At 36.0% G+C, this 22,599-nt stretch overlaps 3 protein-coding genes across 5 annotated transcripts; 1 reads left to right on the top strand and 2 right to left on the bottom strand.

The window, feature by feature from the left end:
- The first annotated feature begins 9,322 nt into the window (after positions 1–9,322).
- LOC126687426 (conserved oligomeric Golgi complex subunit 4) lies at positions 9,323–18,510 on the top strand. The gene is made up of 3 exons (XM_050381989.1): positions 9,323–10,719; positions 14,390–16,087; positions 17,441–18,510. Exons 1-3 carry the CDS (start codon positions 9,358–9,360, stop codon positions 18,068–18,070), a joined length of 3,690 nt encoding a protein of 1,229 aa, XP_050237946.1. The 5' UTR covers positions 9,323–9,357; the 3' UTR covers positions 18,071–18,510.
- On the bottom strand, positions 11,747–13,458 carry LOC126687425 (31 kDa ribonucleoprotein, chloroplastic). Of its 2 annotated transcripts, none has more exons than XM_050381987.2 (5): positions 13,032–13,458; positions 12,550–12,651; positions 12,147–12,452; positions 12,011–12,072; positions 11,747–11,915 (listed from the first exon to the last, which is right to left on the bottom strand). In XM_050381987.2, exons 1-4 carry the CDS (start codon positions 13,413–13,415, stop codon positions 12,019–12,021), a joined length of 846 nt encoding a protein of 281 aa, XP_050237944.1. In that variant the 5' UTR covers positions 13,416–13,458; the 3' UTR covers positions 11,747–11,915; positions 12,011–12,018. The 2 variants fall into 2 exon arrangements, with proteins under 2 accessions (XP_050237944.1, XP_050237945.1); XM_050381988.2 differs by having other exon boundaries at positions 11,747–11,909.
- A 518-nt stretch (positions 18,511–19,028) lies between the features above and the next one.
- On the bottom strand, positions 19,029–21,830 carry LOC126687424 (pyruvate dehydrogenase E1 component subunit alpha-3, chloroplastic). 2 transcript variants are annotated; one of them, XM_050381985.2, is made up of 3 exons: positions 21,388–21,830; positions 20,018–20,795; positions 19,029–19,552 (listed from the first exon to the last, which is right to left on the bottom strand). In XM_050381985.2, exons 1-3 carry the CDS (start codon positions 21,613–21,615, stop codon positions 19,275–19,277), a joined length of 1,284 nt encoding a protein of 427 aa, XP_050237942.1. In that variant the 5' UTR covers positions 21,616–21,830; the 3' UTR covers positions 19,029–19,274. The 2 variants fall into 2 exon arrangements, with proteins under 2 accessions (XP_050237942.1, XP_050237941.1); XM_050381984.2 differs by having other exon boundaries at positions 21,367–21,829.
- Positions 21,831–22,599: the final 769 nt, after the last annotated feature.

The raw sequence follows: 22,599 nt of genomic DNA, 5'->3' as shown, positions 1-22,599 counted from the left end.
AAGGAATACTTGAATTCCATATACCTATACAAAATGATTTTGTTAGGACATGCATCATGTATATTAGTATGTCAAAGAGAAAGTGGATTATATAGCAACTCTTTGGGGATGAGAGATGTCATCACCCTGAGCTACAATTGTACAAAAGTTTTAAAATGTGAATTGTTAGATTCACAGTTTTGAAGAGATAAATTTAAAGAAAATCCAGCTGGTATGCACATATACTTGTATATGTGGGTGAAATATGTGTACATGCACATATGTTTGAAATGATTGATTTGAGAAACCATTTGTTTATAAAATAAAACTTTGTGAAATAAATTGTTGAGAAACAATTTGTTTTACAAAACAAACTGTATTTGTTTTAAAATGTAAGCATATTCGAACGAAAACTCTGTAATAAAGTCAAGGTAGGATACAAGATAGCGAAAATAAGATGTTGTGATTTTTATTGTTCATAATAAACAATAAAGATCTGGATTCTAATGTTTCATTCCGAAACATCAGAAATTACTAAGGATTGAGAAGAGTAGGAAGTGAGAATTTACATTCTTACTCTAAGATAGACTAAGAGATAAGTCTAGTGATGGACTTTTATGATAAATAAAAGTTCAAGACTAGATAATAGAAGATAATTGCGATTAAGATAAGAGAGAGTAGGATATAATTAAACACAACTCGGTTAGTTTGACTTCAAGTAACTGTCGGTGAACAAAGTCATACGCATGTGTTTAATTAAAATGGATATGAGATTGGTCTTACAGACAAAGCAGATGTCAGTAAAGGACATATCTCTTAAATCCAAACGAGTGGTTAGATGAACCAAAACTCATAAGTCTGAGAGGAGTAAACCTCAGCACTTAACCAATAAATAATAACGAATAGTTAAAAGAAAGATGATGAAAAGGAAACTAATTCTCAGAACCAAGTAGTTACACTACTAGTTCTGATTTGAATAAAGAGAGTCGTTGATTATGTTAACGACTGACAGACTTTGTGAAGTCGTGTCAAATGAAGGTATTCATTAATAAATAATTATTAATTATTTGATGAATAAATAATATACTTAAACAGTATAATAAACCTTGGATTAACATAAATGGAAATGTTATCAAAGTGAGAAAGAGATGAGAGATAAAGAACTCAAGGAGTAAGTTTCAGATGTTATCTGGAAACTAACAGAGTATAGTAAAACCCCAGTAACTAGTGATCGAACCGTTAGATTGGTTTGATATTGGGATAGGATAATCCCAGGACGGTTATCTAAGTTTTAACCGTTGCGATTGACGAACAGAGAGGTATATGATGCTTGAAGATGGAGGTGAAGCTATGAAACTTGCGTGAATTTTGGCAGTGAGCCAAAAACGCAAGTAATCACGATAATAAGTGTAAACTTTAGTTAACTTGGAATTATCAACATAAACTCCATATATGTATAAAAAGAATTTGAAAACTGTAGTGAGACAGTAATTTCAAAAGATAAATTCCGAGAACCGAGCCTTATGACTGTAAAGTCGAGGCTGACTGGTAACGGAATATACATGTAACGTACATGTATTTTGAATGTCGGGCCAGAAATGCATAATGCATGGCCGACTAAAAGTAGAAAATATTTAATGAACATTTTGTTTTAGTGTAAAACGTTTTGAAAATGGAGCTACCGTTGATAGTCAGTTAATTAAACGTGATAGTAACAGCTATAGCACAGTTATGAAAACTGTTAGCTGTGAACAAGGAAGATATATATATGGAGAAGAAGTTAAGAAGTCTAATTAACATTGGATATCCCGAAAACTAGTAATGGAAATATAGTTTTGCGGTGATTGTAAAGGGAGTTAGAAGGTGTTTCATAGTGAGGTAGTTAGATTATAACCACACCTACACCTATTCAACCACATCCCGGCAAAAGAGAAGATCAGTTACCCAATCTGTAACAGGAAGTTACTATAGATTGAGGAGTAAATAAAAGGACATTCTATACAAGGTATAGAAACGTAAAGAAACTAAAAGATGAGTGGTTAGTTATGAAACAGTAATCATAAAACATATTAAAAGTCATCTCAATAATAAGATGAGCCATAAACAAACAACTAAGGTTGAAAAGAAAACAAAAAAATAAAGTAAAATAAAGATGTGCGACAAAGGTGATATATTAAAAGAGGAGTTATCAGAAGCTAGCAAAGGTAACCTAGTTTTATGATAACCCTGGAGTAAGTTAAATGGTATTAACTTATACCAACCTATTTGGATTGCTTAGCAAGAAAGAGAATAGAGATTAGTTCTTGGAATGCGTTGCAGGACGCTAAACTAAGGAGTAAAAGGTATTCTATACGAGTTATAGGATCAAGAGGAGTATAAAAGTGGATAATCTGTTGCGGAACGGAAGTTCAAACAGATGATAAGAACAACAGCGAGTAAGAGAGATATGATTGAGAATGCCAGTCAAGATGGTGATATGCTTTTCAAAGCATGAAGTGAGATTAGGTATAAGTGAAATTTGGATTATAAGTGAAAAGTAAGTATATGTAAATTCGAGGACGAATTTATATAAGGGGGAGAGAATGTAATAACCCGGAAATTTAAGGATTTAAAATATAGCCACGTGTCTAATATTTTATTAGACGGGAGTAGGTAAATTAAATTTAAAGATAAATTTAATTTACAAGTGTCCCTAAATTTTTAATATGGCTATATGATTGCAAATTTAAATTTTTAGAATTTAAATTTGATTAGTTATATAGTTAACGGAGAGAATATGGATTTATGAATTGGGTGCAGAATAATTCATAAGTCCCTAGCGAATATTTTTGGTGCCAATATTCGCGGAATAATTTAAAAAGGTTATCGTGAAAATTTGATAAAATTTGGAAGCAGAAATTTTATCAAGTGCAGTCAATGCGGCGTTAATAAATCAAAAATGATTTATTAAGGATAAAATATATGTCGGATGGGAATAAAAATAATATTTTTATTCTCGTTATATTTTATTTGATTTTTGGTAAAATTTTCACGAAATTTGGAAGTCGTTTCCGTTTAGGCTACGGACGACTAGTTTAGAAGTAGGTTTAAAGTGCATGATTGAGCTAGTACTAAAGCGCACTTTAACCTAATAGTATATATATGTTTCTTGGGCTTTAAAATGAGTACAGATTACTCATTTCTTCATTTGCAAAGCAAATGAACACCTGCTTCCTCTCAACAGAGGACGTGAGCTAGGGTTTTGGGCGGTTCCGATTCCTTTCGTCCGTTTCTCGATTCTAACTCCATTTCTTCAACGATTACTCAAGTAATCGAGGTAGTATATCCGTATTAAACGTTTATATCGATTTATTTCGAATATAAACTCGTTTATAAACGGTTATCGTATCGAATTATCGTTTTAAACGTCCGTATTGATTTTGAATTGTGTATACGTGATTGTGAACGTTATAATTGCGTTTTTGGACGTTTAAGCAGGACGGGAAGTCCCGGAATTTTAATTCTGGGGCTGTGCGGAAGTACAGCCCACTGTGCGTATGCACAGTGAGCTGTGCGAGCACAGTGTGCGAACGCACACTGTGCTGTGCGAACGCACACTGTGCTGTGCGAGCACAGTGTGCGAACGCACACTGTGCTGTGCGACCGCACAGCTGCCCCGACGAGCAGTCGGGGATCGATTTTTCTTCGGTCATTTGAGGACTTTCCGGGGGCGATTCCGACGTGCTTTCGCCTAATAACCCGAGGTGTTTCCAAACCGAAGCTAAAACATTTTTTATAAATGTTTTTAAACTAAAGTTAGATATTTTAAAATGATAACTTGTGTTAGAAGAAAGTGAAAAGGTTTTATAACCTAAACCTAAAGACTTTTAAAAGGAGATTTTAAAAGTAAAGTTAAACGTTTATAATGGACTTTAAAAGAGTTAAAGTCAATGTTTAAACGGTTTTAAAGATTTAGCAATCGCTTTTGCTAAATACTTAGTATATGACCGAGAATTGTTTTGACAATTAGGTCTATACTATAAATGGTTTTCTTAGGGTATTGTGATACCTAAAATAACTTCCAGAGTGAAGTTAGAACGTTTTCTCAAAACAAGAATTTATAATATGGTTTTAAAAGAAAACAGACCATAAGTGTTACGTGTTTATATGATTATATGTTTGACTTAGATCTGGGTTTAAGGACCTAGAAGTTTTATAGGAAACATATATTGATGTGTTTTATCCTGTTTGCTTTGTGTGTTTAGTCCGACCAGCTAGCCAGCAGTCTGACCACAACCACAGGATTAAGTTCCAGACCTAGCGGTGTTTGTGAGTTCATTTGTTTACTTTTGAATATTAGTATTCAATTGTTTTTAAATCCATAAATCGCACTAAGTATGAAACTTAGCCAAGGAAGATCCACTGAAACGAGCTATCTATTGGGCAACAATAGGACTGTGTGATCACCGGTGTTAATGAACTAGATGAGAGGTAAATATTATAAGCATACATGTTGAGATTAGGTTTTAAGCTAGATGCTTGTAAAGCGGCTTAAACCTATCGGGTAGTCCTGAGGTGGCAGTGATTTAGTTCCGGCCCAGCAACCCTATACAGAGTTAAGAGGGCTGTGATACATAAGTATACAGCTCATCCTGTATTAAACAAGAGTTGTGTATATGCATTATATATATGATAGCACTATAACGTAATCAGGACTAGGGTTTCATTTGGATCGAGGACTGGTAATATTTTTATATACCGATATTTTGTATATACGCGATTTTGGTATTTAACTGTAAACCTATCTACTCACTCAGAAATATTTTATATTTCTGACCCCGTTGTTGTTTATCATTTTTCAGGTACCTAGCTACCGGGTCTGGTCGAGCTTCCATCCTTTTCCATCAGGGAAGCTTATTCTGTTGTTATGTAAATAACACTTTAAACTCTTAGATGCTGCAATAGTGTATATAGGTTTGATATGCCTGTAGCCACGTCATGGTTCCTCTGTCTATATACTCTGATAGGAACCTGACTTTGTCTAGCTCTAATAAGTGGATACTCAATAGGCATATGGTGTTTTATGGTGTCCCCTACGGGTGGCCAAGCTTCGTGTCTTTGGTCTGCAAAGACACTGTGTGTAGTTTTAGCTGGCCTTACGTTTGTGTGCCTGCTGTGCATGTTTTTAAATATGTTTGATACAACGCTTTGAAAAGGAAAGTGTTCGATATATTTTATTAAACATATTGTTCGGGTGCGCGGTTTGAAACAGGGCTGCCTGCGAGGCAAGGCACGTGAGCTAAGTCCCTGTACCACCGCACCGGTTTTCAGAAATGCGCGTGGGTCAGAATAACTAGGGTTATTCAACCAGCATTTCTGGAAGCGCGATATCGCCTATATGAATATTTTCAGAATGTGTTTTCCACGTTAAACGGAAAAATGTTTTAACGGTGTTTTCTGAAAACGGATCGTACGCGATGTACGATATATATTTATATTTAAGAGGCGAAAAATTTATAGAGGTTTTAGGCTTGCTACGGGTTTCGGAACAACCATTCCCATTCCCTAGCGCCGGTCTCGGCTCGAGTTTCGAGGTGGAAATCGGGTCGTGACAGTTATATAGTATTTACTAGGCATATCTGGTATATCTCATCTCAACATTCAATAACAGTTCACAGGATAATGTACTGGAAAATAAACAAGTCTAGAAGCGGTAAATAAGTATGACGCTCATATAACACTATTTGAATTGACATGTGAGACATGTAGCATGTACGCCTAAGCATTCATCTAATCCTAGTGGTTTTTAGCACGTATCAGACAGAGTCTTTACCATTTTGCATGCATAAAGTCTAATTCTGATGTATAAGTGATGTTGATTTTATTAAGTCATCTTGCAATACATATACAACCACTAACTAATTGCATTTTCATGGCAATCCTATGATTTCTAGGTGATTTGCTAGACTTGCTGGATTTAATTAAGTTAAAGTGATTAGGTGCATTACCCTATTAATATTGAATTTGGACATGCTTTGAAAAACAGATTATAGTGCAAGCATACACACGTGTAGTTGATATACATACAAGGTTAGAAATACTTTTAAATCTTGAAGACCCTATGTATCTGGCACTCGTCTGTCATCTGGCTGTCTGTGTGGTCAGAATCACGGTCAGAACACGACATTTCTTTTTCTCGTCTATATGGATCCATCGGTTTGAACTGAGGTCGCTTCCGAATTCAAACAAACCCGGAATGGTTGTTAAAAGTGGCGGGTCTTACCGGGCTTGGGCTTCAGGCCCACTTGGCATGACCAGTTACAAATTTGGATTTTTGGACCCGAAATAAATTAGGATTGACCCATTACAGCATATAAACAGATCCTACAATTGATTACATGTCTGAGGCTCAAACATGGCCCGATTTAGAGCTCAAACGATCACGGAAACACAAAAACAAGTTTTGAAGCGATTTTGAAAGATCTGGGAGGAGTCTTAGTTGAAGAACATTTGCGCCCCCATGGGATGGCGGCGGCGCCACTTCTCACTACTAGAAAACAGCGTTTTAGCGACGGATTTTAGTGACGGATCTAAAATCCGTCGCTATTTTTTTGATTAGCGACGGGTTTTGCGACGGATCTAAAATCCGTCGCTAAACGCCCAATTAAATTGGCGTGATTGATCCCGCCAACATTAGCGACAGATTTTCCGTCTCTAAAGTTGGCGGGAGTAGTCCCGCCAATTGTTTTGGTAAAATTTAGCGACGGATTTTAATATCTGTCGGTAATTATTGGCGGGAGTACTCCCGCCTTTTTGTTTTCCACAATTAGCGACGGATTTTAAAATCCGTCGCTAAATTACGCCTTTTACGACGGAATTTAGTGACGGATTTCAAATCCGTCGTTAATTTGCATTGTCAAAAAAAAATTAAAAGGTATTAAAAATATTATTTAAGATAGTATTTAATAAAAAATAATTTTTAAATTTTTTAATAAAAAATAATTTTTTAATTAAATTTATAACGTTTTTATTTATAAATTAATAATTAAACCTTATTTATAAAATAATAATTAAAATTATTTATTTATTTAAAGTATATAAATATTTTAAAAAATTATTAATTATAAAAAAATTATCTTAGAATGCGGGATTAAATTATGGAAACAAATATTTGTGGTTTTTTTGTTACATTTAAGTATAATATACATAAATATATAACATGAATATGAGCTGGTTAAGGTGGAGTTATGCGCGGGAGAACTACAAGGTTAAAGAGTCTTGAGTGGGAGCAATGGAAGGATGGGTGACCTACTGGGAAGTTAGCGAAAATTGACAGGTGGATGCGGGTGGGTGATTTAACTCGGGTGGGTGAGTGACGGAGGGCGCGGAAGAGTGATTAATTAAATAAAATTTATTTTACGATGTAATTTTAATTTTTTTTAAATATTTTAAAATTAGTGACGGATTAAAATCCGTCGCTAATTAGCGACGGATTTAAAATTCCGTCGCTAAAACCGAGACCAAAATCCGTCGCTAATTTTTTTTTCCGTCGTTGTCAAACGTTGCGACCAAAAATGTAGCGACGGACTGTTTCCGTCGCAAATCCGTCGTTAAACGTGTTTAGCGACGGATTTCGGTCATTTAGCGACGGAAAAATCCGTCGCTAAATGACTGTTTTCTAGTAGTGTCTGGCTGGTTTTGAAAGAGCTCGTCATTTTTTTTCGGTTTCATGCAAAAACACTCAAAAACGGATCAAAACGCACAAAAAATATATTAGGATGTACTAGAATTAAAATATGATGTTTTAAGGTACAAATCACGACAATCATGGCAAGAACAATAAATATGACAAAAGAACAATTTATGGTAAAAGAACAGTTTATGATTAAAAATAAATAAAACAACTTATGAACATGTTTCTAAGTTAGGTCTCATGGCAATCATGATAAGGACAAAAAGAGTAAAATAAAAGTTTATGGCTAAACATACAATTTTACCAACAGATCTGACATGTGGGCATGATTAAAATTAAATAAAACAACCTAAAAACATGTTTCTAATGATGATATACTAATTATGGCATAAACATCAAATATAACAGTTATGGCAGTTTACAACAAAACAACCTAAACATGCAATCTAAGACACAAAACCTAGTAGTTCTAGAATAAGCATGGCAAAAGGGATGAAAAGAAGGATTGAGTCTTTATAAGTAGCGTTCTGAGTCTTTGACTCATTTTCTGGCGATCCGAATGTGGATTCCAGCTTCAGATCGATGTGCAGTAGTGCTTGATTGAAGCGTAGAAGCTTGTTTAATTGGTAAATCGAATGGTTTGGTATGTGTGTGCTTGTATGGTTCGGCCAACTAGTGTATATATAAGGTTTGTATTCGATTTTCAGGTTACTAAAATTATTTGATGATTAGGCAGGTTGTGTTAGTATTCTATTTATAGAGGTAAAATTAGTGTTAGTACTACCAAAAGTCTAAGTTAGGATAGAAGTCTATTAATGAGTGTTAAAGATGAATAAGGATTGTCAAAGTGTGTGAAGTGATAACTTCTTAGAATTAGAATTAAGTTTTACATTTATCTTTAGGATTTTTCTAATTAAATTCGTATTAAACCTTGCATGTTAAGCAAAGGGCTTAAAAAGTTTATTTTGGGCTCAAAAGTATTAAAAACGACTTCTGTGATCCTATGAGTTTGGGCATGGTGAATATAGTCTGTAAAATTTGCAAATTGACCTATAAACTTTTAAGATATTGTAATTAGTCCAATTTATTAGACTTACACCACAATCTCTTTGGATTTTTATCGACTACTTACGGCTAATTATGTTGTGATCAGTTTGCAATTGCGCACTGATCTAGCCTACTTGAATTCAAACAAACGGATTACAAGCTCGTCATCCGGACGAATTTCTCTAAAAATCATCATTCTACGCTTCAGTCTCTTATCACTTTTTACCTGTCCGAAAAATAAGTGTATATACCAAATTTTGCGGTTTTTCGATTTTTGACGATTTTTTCCTGCTCAAATATATTGAACCGAAAATTCAAATTTTAAGGTGAAATTGAACCGAACAACACTATAGTTTCCGGTCCTACCGGTTGAACCGACATGTCCGTATTTTAAAACATTGCTTTTATCATTTCCTTCGTGGCAATTTAATCACTTGAATGACACTGAAAAATACGCTCACAATTTTCATCCACAAAAAGACCCATTAAATAAATAAATAAAAACGAATAGTACATGGAACTATTGGATATCAAACATTAAAGAGGGATCCAATAAATAAAAAAATGAAAAGTACAAGGTTCTTTCGATGTATTAAACCAATTTTCATCTGCTATTGTCCCATGAGAGCCATCTATTTGCCGTAGAATCCAAACCAGAAATGACTAAACTATTCCTCCGTCACTCCAAAACTGCATTAACCGCAATAACTGCCACTCGCTCCCTTCTCCTCCCGCAAAACCAACTCTTCTCCTCCTCATCATCATCATCTGCAGCACACCTCCATCGTCAACCAAACCTCAAACCAGACGAACGACAAGCTTCACCTAAATCCCCAATTGGGTCACCATGTCGAGTCCAAAAACTCATCGCATCCCAATCAGATCCTCTCCTGGCCAAAGAAATTTTCGACTACGCCTCACGATTCCCCAATTTCCAACACTCTTACTCCTCCTATCTCATCCTCATCCTCAAACTAGGCCGAGCCAAGTACTTTTCTCTCATAGACAACCTACTCCTCGACCTAAAATCCAAACATTACCCAGTAACCTCAACTCTATTCTCCTACTTAATCAAAACCTACGGAGAAGCTAATCTGCCCGAGAAAGTTCTCAAAACGTTCTACACTATGCTCCATTTTAACTTCAAGCCTTTGCCCAAACACCTCAACCTCATTCTTGAATTTCTTGTTTCCAACAAAAACTATGTAAAACCCGCTTTCGATCTGTTCAGCAATGCGCATAGATACGGGGTGGAACCTGATAAGAAATCTTACAACATTTTGATGCGTGTGTTTTGTCTTCGGGGGGAACTTAGTATTGCATACAAGCTGTTCAATCAAATGTTTAAGAGAGATGTTTTACCCGATATTGAATCGTATAGAATCTTGATGCAGGGTTTGTGTAGGAAAAGTCAGGTGAATGGGGCGGTTGATTTATTGGAAGATATGTTGAATAAAGGCTATGTTCCTGATACGTTGACGTATACGACGTTGTTGAACAGTTTGTGCAGAAAAAAGAAGCTTAGAGAGGCGTATAAGCTTCTTTGTAGAATGAAGGTTAAAGGGTGTAATCCTGATATTGTTCATTTTAATACGGTCATACTCGGGTTTTGTAGAGAAGGTCGAGCTATGGATGCTTGTAAGGTTCTTGAAGATATGAATGCTAACGGGTGCTTGCCTAATTTGGTGTCGTATAGGACTTTGGTTGGTGGGTTATGTGATCAAGGGATGCTTGATGAGGCTAAGAGTTATTTGGTGGAAATGATGTCGAAGGGATTTTCTCCGCATTTTTCTGTTTCTCATGCTTTGGGAAAGGGGTTTTGTAATGTTGGCAAGGTTGAAGAAGCCTATGAAGTGGTTGAGCAATTGCTGAAGCACGGAGAAGCTCCTCATGTCGATACTTGGATGATTATGGTACCTAGGATATGTGAAGTAGATGACTTGGGGAGGATATATGAAGTTATAGATAAAATTATGAAGATTGAAATACGGGGTGATACAAAAATTGTGGATGCCGGTATTGCTTTGGAGGAATACTTGATCAGGAAGATGCAATCAAATTATCGAGCTTGAATGCTTTGCATAAGAAGAATGAAACTGCTCTTTTCTGTATAAGGCAAAACTGTTTCTCAACGGCTAGTTGGCAATGTTACATTGTAGCCTTCCTCTTTCACTATCAGTGTCAAATCTGATACTTTGGAACACTGCACAATGGTTGGAGTCTAGTGCCGTTTATACTTGCAATTATGTGAATAAACTCACAGCTTAGGCTGCTCTTCTAAACAAGCGTATCAAGAACTAGTTTTGGCTTAAAAACTTGCAATAATTGCTAAAGGTTGCAGTAACAGCTACTCTGGCGACAGTCATAACGTTTTTATTTAGTATCAGCAGTGCTTGGCTGCAGGTTGGTCTTGATTGAGCTAGACAGAGAGTGAGATGTGATTCTAGTGGAACAATGGAGTCCTCTTCTAGGGCATCTACAAATGCGAATGAGACGGAATAAAAGGAATTGGCTCACAACTAGCACTTTCTCGCCAGAACTTGATGGGAGGGTTCGGTTATCTCTGATTCTGTAATTCGGGGGTAAATTTGCATTCATAAGCTGGAGGCAAAGCAGGCAAATAGTAGTAAAAAACAGAGTTTTACAGCTTATGCAGTCAAAACGACAAGCTGGTGGCAGCAGCAATGAATTGTTCAAACCGATAATAGACATTTAAGACATCAACTATAACTTGGAATGATATTTTTTTTTTTTGGATTCAAAGTTGTATTTTAATAATTATGAACCACGATTAACAAGTTCACTAACCGGATAATAATGTATATTGTGTGAAACCAGATTTATATATGCTAAGTAGGCTTTACAATTGAATTTTGATCTTTGCTGAATATCTTATTTTAAGCATAACCCTTTGAGATACATATTAAAGCTCAAGTCTGTGATTGCACATTTAAGTTCTCAGCCAATATTCATAAAGAAACTCTTCATTAAGCAAACATACTATGAAGATGATAACTTGCAAATTTGCAATTAAATATCAAGCTAGACTTGAGCATTGAAAATTAGAACATTAAATCAATCAAAATTATCATTTTCAATGGTAATTTAAGCGGCAAATTGTCCCATACAAAACTTTCCAAGCTACTTGAAGATCATTGCAAGATACTCAACTTTGAATGTGGAAATGGCGACGATATATGCACTCTTCTTCCTGCAACTTCAAGCAAGGAAGATGACTCAGGTTCACACAATAATAGGTCTTAAAAAGAAAAGATGTTGATCCGTTAAATAAATGCAGAAAGAAAAATTTACTTCAAGGCTCATTCTTGTCTTTCAACGCCTTTTCTAACTATTAATACCCGACCACGATAATCCTGCAGCAAAGATTCAAATGAATAAAATTCAGATAAAGAGTAAAAAACTAGAGAAATCCAGTTAAGAGTTAAACCTTTCCATTCAAAGAAAGTGCAGCTTCACTCTCTTCAGCAGATGAAAATGATAGAAACCCATAGGCACGATTTTTCCCAGCTTTTCGATCATACAGAACTCGCGCGCTTACTACAGTTCCAAACTTGCTGAACTCATTCCTCAATTCTTCAGGTTTTACAGCCCAGGCAAGATTGCCAATGTATACCTTAAATGGAGTTTCATATATTATATTTTTTGTCGGTGATGAATTTTGTGTCTCAACGTTTCTCCTACTTGAACTCATATCAACCGAAAATTTAACCCGCATTTCGCGGCCACCGACATCCTGCAATGTTCAATTATTTTTATAGTTTCATGAAAAACAAAAAAGAATTAATCAATAAACAATAATAATTTGAAACATAGCTAATTTGACACTTAACAGATCCATCCAGTGCAGCAATTGCATTTTTTGCAGAAGTCATAGAACCCATTGTGACAAAACCACATCCTCGACTAATGCCAGTTTCTGGATTCTTGGAGACCTGTCACAATTCATCCAGCAGTAAAAATTAAGTACACTTGTCTAATCAGTGAATTTTTTTCGATTAATTAAGATGATAATATCATATAAATTCACCAATTATACACACGTTTTCTCAATTTAATCATAATTTATAAAACGTCTCAAATATATACACCTAAATTCATTTTACCTCAAATGGATACACTCTTTTCAAATCCGATGAAATATGCTAACTTTGTAGTAAGAAAATGACTTCCACCTCATCAAATTAAATTAAAAAAAACGCGTTTGGTGAATTTATATGACATTACCCATAAATTAATCACATTCATAGAAACACAAATTTAGTTCCAAATTTAGCATAAAAAAAGCATATAATATAAAAATGAAGAAGCATACCTCAACAGAAATTACAGTTCCATAAGGCTTGAAAATCTCGACAAGCTCAGCAATGTCACAGCTTCTTGGAAGATTACACACGTACAATTCACACGGTGTTGTCTGCTTTTTTAGTTTAAAACCCCCAATATCTTCGTCGCTCTCGTCGCTACTCGCCTCGCTGTCAATCTCTTGGTCTGCAACCACTGATTCCCCATTTACGAGAGCTTGTAATGTACTGAATAGCCTCTTTGATGATGTAGATAATGAGGAGGATGATGAAACGAGAGGAATTTTGCGAGAGTGTGAGTGGAGCAAGCACGGGAATTTTGGGGAAGAAGATGAAGACAACGATGTCGTTTTGAATGATGTGGGGAGTGAGGGTACTAGGCGAATGGCGGCCATTGATAAACACTCAGAAAAAAAAATTCTTACAACAAACAGATAATGTTTTTTTTCCCTGAAAAAAACTCGTTGATTCAGACTGGTCAATTTCTAACAAATTCCTAAGATATATTTTATGTACGATTTGGTCCCTATGATTTATTTTTCTTCTTTCCATCATTGTTATTAGAGAAAGTAAAATTTATGTCATTTTAGGTACCAATCATTAACATTAGTACTTAAAAATTTGAATCAAAATCAACTTAATCCTAGCTTTTTTTTATTTTTTAATTAAATACATCTTTTTATTACAACTGTGATATTAATAAAATAAAACGTGTAAAAGCATAAATTTAGTTTTGATTGTTTATTTTTAAAATTTACTATATGAATACTTAACTTATTGTTATACGTACTCTTTCAAAAAAAATTAAAATTTAATAATTTGAGTAAGTAAAAAAATTACATGTTTTTGATTTGTTATATTGCTTGTAATCAAATCCTTGAAAAATTATATTTTATATTGAGTAAATGATAACACATCATCCGTGCATTTTTTGAGTTTCCGATTTAAGTTTAAATAATTTACTTTCAATTATTTAATTATTTAAGGATAATATTTTTATTTTTAAATCAATTAAGGATAATATTAAGGATAAAATCAAATCGTTCTGACCCTTTAATTTATTCATATTATTCTTAATTGATATAAAAATAGAGACTATTGTCCTTAATTTTATTAAACTGACCAACAATAAATGACCCTTTGCTCATTTTATAATCGAAACAATAGGGATTAATCCAGATATTATTACAAACATAAGGTTCATTTAAGTAATTAATTCATTTCATAATCGGGTCGATAATATTAAACGGGCCACATTATGTAAACCCGAGTAAATTTTACAAATCGGGTCACTAAAACCAATTCACAACAGCTCTCTAAAATCCATCATCTTCTTCACTATATTCGCTTACAGATACTGAATTGCAAGAAGAACCAGTTAACTCGAACAAAAATGCCATCAATATCAACACCAAACGGATCATTACACACCAGATCTCAAGAAGAAGATGACTCATCATCACCACCAGCAGCAGCATCAGTATCGTCGCCAAAAACACTCTCCTCCTCCATAAAATTCGGCACACCGGAAGCCCTAGATCACGTACGTAATCTCACCGACGTCGGAGCAATGACGCGTTTGCTCCACGAATGCATCGCTTATCAACGCGCTCTCGATCTTAACCTCGACAATCTACTCGCGCAACGCGCGGATCTCGACAAAAACCTAACTCAGTTACAAAAATCTGCTGAAGTACTCGACATTGTGAAATCAGACTCCGATCACATGCTTAATAACGTCCGTTCCACGTGTGACTTAGCTGACCACGTCAGCGCCAAGGTTCGTGAGCTTGACCTAGCGCAATCTAGGGTTAATGTGGCGCTGTCACGAATTGATGCGATTGTTGAGCGCGGGAATTGTATTGACGGAGTTAAAAATGCGCTCGAATCGGAGGATTATGAGGCGGCTGCCAATTATGTGCAGACGTTTTTGCAAATTGATGCTAAGTATAAGGATTCTGGATCTGATCAGAGGCAGCAGTTGCTTGATTCGAAGAAACATCTCGAAGGAATTGTGCGGAGGCGGCTTTCGGCTGCTGTGGATCAGCGTGATCATCAGACGATTTTGCGGTTTATTCGGTTGTTTCCGCCTCTAGGATTGGAGGAGGAAGGGTTACAAGTTTATGTAGGTTATTTAAAGAAGGTGATTTCTATGAGATCTAGACTTGAATTTGAGCAATTGGTGGAGTTAATGGATCAAATTAATAATAATAATGTTAATCATATTAGTAATAGCCGGGTTAATTTTGTTATGTGTTTGACTAACTTGTTTAAGGATATTGTTTTGGCTATTGAGGAAAATGATGGAATTTTGAGGAGTCTTTGTGGTGAAGATGCAATTGTTTATGCGATTTGTGAGTTGCAAGAGGAGTGTGATTCTAGAGGTTCTTTGATATTGAAGAAGTATATGGAGTATAGGAAATTGGCTATGTTATCATCGGAAATTAATGCGCAAAGCAAGAATTTGCTGAATGTTGGGGCGCCTGAAGGGCCGGATCCAAGAGAGGTTGAGTTGTATTTGGAAGAGATATTGTCATTGATGCAATTAGGTGAGGATTATACGGAATTTATGGTGTCAAAGATCAAAGGGTTGACTTCTGTTGATCCTGAATTAGTTCCGAGAGCCACCAAATCGTTTAGGAGTGGGAGTTTTAGTAAAGTAGTGCAGGAGATTATTGGGTTCTATGTGATTTTGGAGAGATTCTTCATGGTTGAAAACATAAAGAAAGCCATTGCGATAAATGAGCCCGTGCCTGATAGCCTTACCACCTCTATGATAGACGATGTGTTCTTTGTGCTGCAGAGTTGCTCGAGAAGGGCGCTATCCACATCTAATATTAGCTCTGTCATTGCTGTCTTGAGTGGTGCTAGTGCTGTGCTGAGTAATGATTTTTTTGTGGCTTTGCAAGAGAAAATGAGAGAACTGAACCCTGGTGCTAAGCTGTTTGTGGCTGGTGTTGGTGTGCAGAGGAGCGGGACAGAGATTGCAACTGCATTAAATAATATTGATGTGAGCAGTGAGTATGTGCTGAAGCTAAAACATGAGATTGAAGAGCAATGCGCAGAGGTAAGGACTAGCGCTCAATATCATACTTGTTACATTTTCTGGAAATTTAATTGCTTGTGACATGGGAAGGTGTGTTAAGTTTGTTATATTGTCTTATCATATGGAATCATAGGAGAGTGACTATAAGGGTATATCTATTGGCATTTCCATTCTTTTTTTATAATAGTCCATGTATAGATTATTATGCCTTTTTGGTAACTTCATTGACAAATTTGACGACTGTCTAGTTGCTTCATCTAGCATGATTTGCAAATTGATTGCCTGGGTGATAAGAATGATGGGCATATACTTCAGGGAACAATAACAGCGTTACAAAGTCATAGGCTAATGTGCTGTTTAATGTCATGTAATGTCTTAGCTGTTTACTTGTTGTCATGTGAGCACGTAGATAGAGCTTTTATTTGTTTCTTCTAAACATCACTTTATGAGAACCTTGCCTTTTTTATAGTACTCACTTATTATTCTTTCTATTAGTAGCTTAGATACTACAGCTCGCAGCAAAAATATTCGGTCACGGGCTGTTTTAAGTTTGTGATGGAAAGTATTTAGTTCATTTTTCTGAAAAGACTTACTAGGTAGATTGCAAGGTATTGTTGGAAGCTGGAATTAGAATATGATATATTGGTGGCTAGAGCGGCCTTTCTTCTTTTAATTATGTTAAAAGTTAGGACTAAGCTGAAACATCAAGTCTGTTGTTGAGTTAGCAAGAGGATCTGCTCCTGCCTTGTCTTTTTAATAGGGGCATTACCTAGTTATTGGCTTCCATCAATTAGATGTTGATTGTGCTGGATGCAGTACTGAAAAAGGAATGATTCCAGAGCCATAATCGCCCAGAATTTTGTCATAGTATATTACTCTACTAACTTGATGGAGTGGGGAAACCTTAAGGCAAAAATCCTGGATAGGCTGGGAGCACGGCCCTCATCAGAAAGTGACAATGGTGATTGATCAAAGCTTAACCTTCAGCCATTTAAATGAGTTTTTGTGGGCTAAAATTGAGCAAGGAACTAGATATATTTAGCTGGTGTCTTCATTATGTTATTACCCAAGACTCTTTGAAAGAGCTCAGGGAATTGTTAGGCTAATTTGCTAATTACAAAGCCTGCCTGTCTGACTTGATTAGGCATGGAAACCTCCTTCGTCACTTGGGAGGTGGTCCAAAATTTTGCTGTAGGTTCTGTTAGCTACCTGTTTTGGGACAGGACTTTGATTTGAGGTCTTGTTTATGGAAGAAAGTATTGTGCAGTTTGACATTTAAGGCCTCATGGATAAAGAATTATATAAGACATTGTTTTTAAGCTATTCATTGAACAGAAAGTCTGCGTGTTTGATAATTGTTATCATTTTCTGCAGGTATTCCCAGCACCAGCAGACAGAGAAAAGGTGAAATCTTGTTTGTCAGAATTGGGCGATATGAGCAACACCTTCAAGCAAGCCCTAAATGCCGGCATGGAGCAACTTGTAGCCACTGTAACACAACGCATCCGTCAAGTATTAGATAGCGTGACAACGATTAGTTACGAGTTATCCGAGACGGAGTATGCAGATAATGAGGTGAACGACCCTTGGGTCCAAAGGCTCCTCCATGCTGTCGAGACAAATGTTTCATGGTTGCAGCCAGTAATGACGGGAAACAACTACGATTCCTTTGTACATTTGGTCATTGACTACCTCGTGAAGAGGCTTGAAGTTATAATGATGCAGAAAAGATTTAATCAACTCGGAGGCCTTCAACTCGATAGAGATATAAGGGCTCTGGTAAGTCATTTCTCTGGCATGACTCAGAGGACTGTTAGGGATAAGTTTGCTCGACTAACCCAAATGGCAACCATACTCAACTTGGAAAAGGTGTCCGAAATTCTAGATTTCTGGGGTGAAAACTCAGGACCCATGACGTGGAGGTTAACCCCTGCCGAAGTTAGGCGGGTGTTGGGTCTCAGAATTGAATTTAAGCCTGAAGCAATTTCCGCTCTAAAGTTGTAATTTTCCAAATCGTATTTATTTTCTCTGCTTACCCACCAGCGTCGAGTATCAAAGCCGAAGCATATAGCTATCATTTTGTCCTTTAGAGCCCCTGCCATGACATTGTTATCAGATTCTTTCATTGCTTTCTTATTGGCATTATTATCTTTACCCGAAAATTGAAACACACTGCAATCAGATTCTCAGGTATGTCCCGTGTCATGTCTTGTTGAGCTTGTTTGTAGTTGAACCTTGAGAAGTATACCATTAGGAATTTTGTTTGTACAAATTTTACAGAACTTTTCAGTATAATACCATAAATTGTTGTACTTGGGACGATGGACCATCTGTTATTTCGTTACTGTACTTCTCAGAGTCAAAAAAATTTATCATGTAATTGTATTTTCACGCAATACTTTCATGAAACAGTTAAAGTTGGACTTCTGACTTATTTCCAACAACTTTCTTTTGCTCTTCAAATTCACCAATGTTGCTGTGGCGGCCACAAATCATAGAAAGGCAAAATTTACCTTTGGGTCCCTGCACTTGTCCACTTTGTTAGCATTGAATTTTTGTATTTTTATTTATCAACATAATGTCCCTACACTTTCAATTTGTACAGTATGTCCTCTAATCTAAATAATGTGCATGTGTCACACACTTTGTTAGTTTGATTGGTATATATTTATTTATTTTTTACATTAGCTTTATTAAAATTTAATGAATCCCTGTAATTTTATTTTTATTGACATTACACCTTAAAATTGGGTTTTCTTTTTCAGTTTGAATTAATAGTTTTAGCATTTTTATGACGGAGGAAACCAATGTTTAAAAAATTAAAAAGTTGAGTCCCAACGTTGACAAATAAAAATAGGAGCCCATGCCAAGAAACAAGACAGCTGCAGGGACCCAAAAATAATGCAGCTGAAGAACAAGAAACCTAAGCAACAAAACCAAAATTTTGGAAGAACAAGAAACCTAAGCAATTTGAGTTTTTCATTTCAAACGCTAGTGCAGTGGACAAAGATGATAAATTAGAGGAGAACAAAACCAAAATTAAATAGAAGACCAAACCTAAACAACATAACCTGCTTACATAAAAGAGAAGCAATCCATTATATAAGTAAAACAAGTGACTGCTAGCAATAACTTTTATAGACTCATAACACCCACCAATAATAGCCACCGGTGAGTGTTAAATGAATGTCCCAACAGGAAATGAAAGCTAGACATGAGCAGTGCCTTGAGTGAATTTGGGATCCTCACATCTGTAGCGGCCATCGGGTCCAATTCCAAAGCCTTTTGGATCTGCAAAGACGTTCTCGAGCAGTTGGCTCCGAGGTGGAAGAGGGCTTTCATCTGCAAACTCAACAGCTTCCTCAATCTCTTCATCTATCTTCTTCTCGATGGATTTCAACTCTGCTTCAGAAGCTAGATTGTTTTCAATAATGTATTTCTTTAATGATGCAATGGGATCTCTTGCAGCATAGTGAGCCTTCTCGGCTGCATAACCAAAACAAACGACATATGTTATATTACAGAGGGTTCAATGCAAATTAAATAATGAACTTTAGTGAATTTTGCAATTACAACACGGACTTAAAACCTTGGCAACGTCAGACACAGACTATTAATTTTTTGCAATTTGGAACACCTAGCTATTTTCAGATGCAAAAAATGCTAATGTGCCAAGTCATATAATGTTTCTGAGAGAACTGCTTAATTGATTATACAATATACAGTTAAGTGCTACAATTTATCCTAATTGACAATTGCCAATTTCATGGTAACTCTGATTTTATCAAAGCATCATATTGTGAAGGATGTCTTCAGGTTTTTCTTTTTTTCTGTAAAAATAATGAGATGTCAACTTGTTTAAACTAATATTATCACAAAATTGTATCATGTGATTTGATAAATTCATAACAAAACAGCTATTTAAATCAATAAAGGTAGTCTGATTCTCACCAGGGTCACGAAGCTCATCGGGATCAGCCAATGAGTGTCCTCTAAACCTGTAAGTTTCACACTCCACCAATGTTGGTCCTTCTCCCCTTCTAGCCCTCATAACAGCCTCCGTAGCGACCTCTCTGACCTTCAAAACATCCATTCCATCAACATGAACACCGGGCATTCCAAATGCAGGACCCTTCTTCCAAATCTCTGGATCCGAAGTTGACCGCAAGTGGGACATCCCAATAGCCCACAGGTTATTCTCGACGACAAACACAATGGGCAATTTCCACAATGCAGCCATGTTCAAACACTCAAAGAACTGGCCGTTATTACAAGTTCCATCTCCAAAAAATGCCAACGTGACTTCATCGCAATCCTCCTTCAAAACCTCCCTCTTATACTTAGAGGTAAATGCAGCACCCGTCGCTACAGGAATTCCCTCGCCAATAAAAGCAAAACCACCAAGCACATTGTGCTCTTTGGAGAACATATGCATAGATCCACCTTGGCCGCGGCAGCAGCCAGTAGTCTTTCCGAAAAGCTCGCTCATTACAGCACGAGCAGGAACACCCTTACTCAAAGCATGGACGTGATCACGATAAGTACTGACGACACAATCCTCCTTTTTCAAAAGCTTAATGAACCCAGTTGAGACAGCCTCTTGGCCATTATAAAGATGAACAAAACCAAACATTTTGCCCCTATAGTACATCTGGGCACACATGTCCTCAAAAGATCTGCCTAATATCATATCCTCATATAGCACCAACCCTTCTTCTCTTGTAATCAACTACAGCAAAATAAATAACAAAAACAAATAAAAATAAAAAAGAACAGCTTTTTTTTTATCTCTGTTGGGTTCATAAAATTGAAGACTATAATTTAGATTTAAAGCAACAGATATACATACATAAAAATCAATTTTTTTACAGTAACGAGGACTCACTCCCCCAAGCCGAAGCTTAGGATCACTGTCAAACCTCAGGATTTAAACCGCCAGCAAGCCCACATACTAGGCAATTCCGGGCTATAATGGCCAGCAGCTCAGTCCCATTTATTAGAAAGGGGGTAGCCGCGGTTTGAACCCACAACTATGGCGCCCAGATGGCCTAGACCAAACCCGCGCGGTCTACAAATCAAATTTTTATTACAGAATTACCTTACAAAAATTTGAACAAGACAAAACATCAAAAAAACAAATCCAATTAAAACAAATGCAGCGAATGAATTCGATTAAATTACACGATTTCTTAGCAACCCAATGCGAGTAAAAAACATAAAGCTACAAACTTTGAAGCAAAACAAAATAATTCTCTAATGAAAATAGAACTGCAAGAGGAAAAAGAATAGGAAAAAGATACCAAATTGGAGGAAGATTTGACCTTGACAGCTTCAGAAACAGCATTAACAGAAGCAGATCGACGGGCATGACGAGCAAATTTGGGGAGAGAATGATTGAACCGGAGCTTGGTAGTAGATCCAAGAAAAGAAGAAGATGTGGGTTTAAGAGGGTCGAGGAGGGGCAAAGATTGAGGCGTAGTGTTAGTGTAAGATCTGGAATTGAGTGGCAGAGGCTGAATCAGCTTGGCAGCAGAGAAAGCCGTGGCCATTGCTGTGTTTGGTCTGTTTGGCGAGAAGGAAAATGAAAGAAAAATGAGGGGTATAAGAAAGAAAATGGGGGCGGAGGAAACAAGGGAAAAGAGTGTTGAAAGAACCGCCTCTGCTTGGCCACCCAACTCTCAACTGTTTTTCAATTTGCTTTTAGGCTTCGTAAATTCAGTTAACAAGTGTTCTGTGACTCTTGTTTGCTATTGTTTTTAATTTTTTCTTCGTTTATTTATTGTTTGCCAATTTTGTTTGGTGGATGGATGTGTCCATTTTTCTTTGCTATTTCCCATAATGGATTTTAGATTTTTATTTTTGCTAATTTTATAATAATGTTAGAAAAATTTTGCCATTTAAATTTGAAATTTATGGAATAACAAAATGGAAAATCGGCATAGTAAAATTTGTAATTTTGAGGATATAAAAGTGTACGGATTTTACGCTCATGCTCCTATTGAGATTAGACCGGATAAAATATCACTACGGCTTTCTATGTCGATTGAAATGGCTATTAATAAATGAAATAGGCGAAACTATTCATCGATTAAAATAGAATATTTGCCACCAATTTTTATATGATTCTAAGATTCGTATTTTTAAATAAGAACCACCTCGTTTAGCTCCGCCATAGTGAAGGATTTGGATTTGATTAATCGATATAAATATGTTTAATATTATTTATAGATTAAATTAGTTTGATTATGGACTTATCATTAGTGATTGATTTGTAGTGTTGTACTGTATTAATAAGAATGCTAATTCCCGAAATTCCTTTTAATTATAAATAAACTTTGAGGTTTTCAATTTTATTTTTGTGTTCGTTTCATGAGTATACATTTTGCGTTTATGAATTTGGAGTGATGTTGATTTGTGGTGACACGGATGCTTTCTGGCACCATGTGCACAACAGATTACACTAATCACGTGGCAATAGATCAGGTTTGAGTCATTTCCTTCAGATGATAATTGAGCAATTTTATGTCAATAAA

This window comes from Mercurialis annua, linkage group LG6 (assembly GCF_937616625.2).
Source record: "Mercurialis annua linkage group LG6, ddMerAnnu1.2, whole genome shotgun sequence".
Taxonomy (NCBI): Eukaryota; Viridiplantae; Streptophyta; class Magnoliopsida; order Malpighiales; family Euphorbiaceae; genus Mercurialis; species Mercurialis annua.
This window is presented reverse-complemented; position numbering and strand designations above follow the sequence as displayed.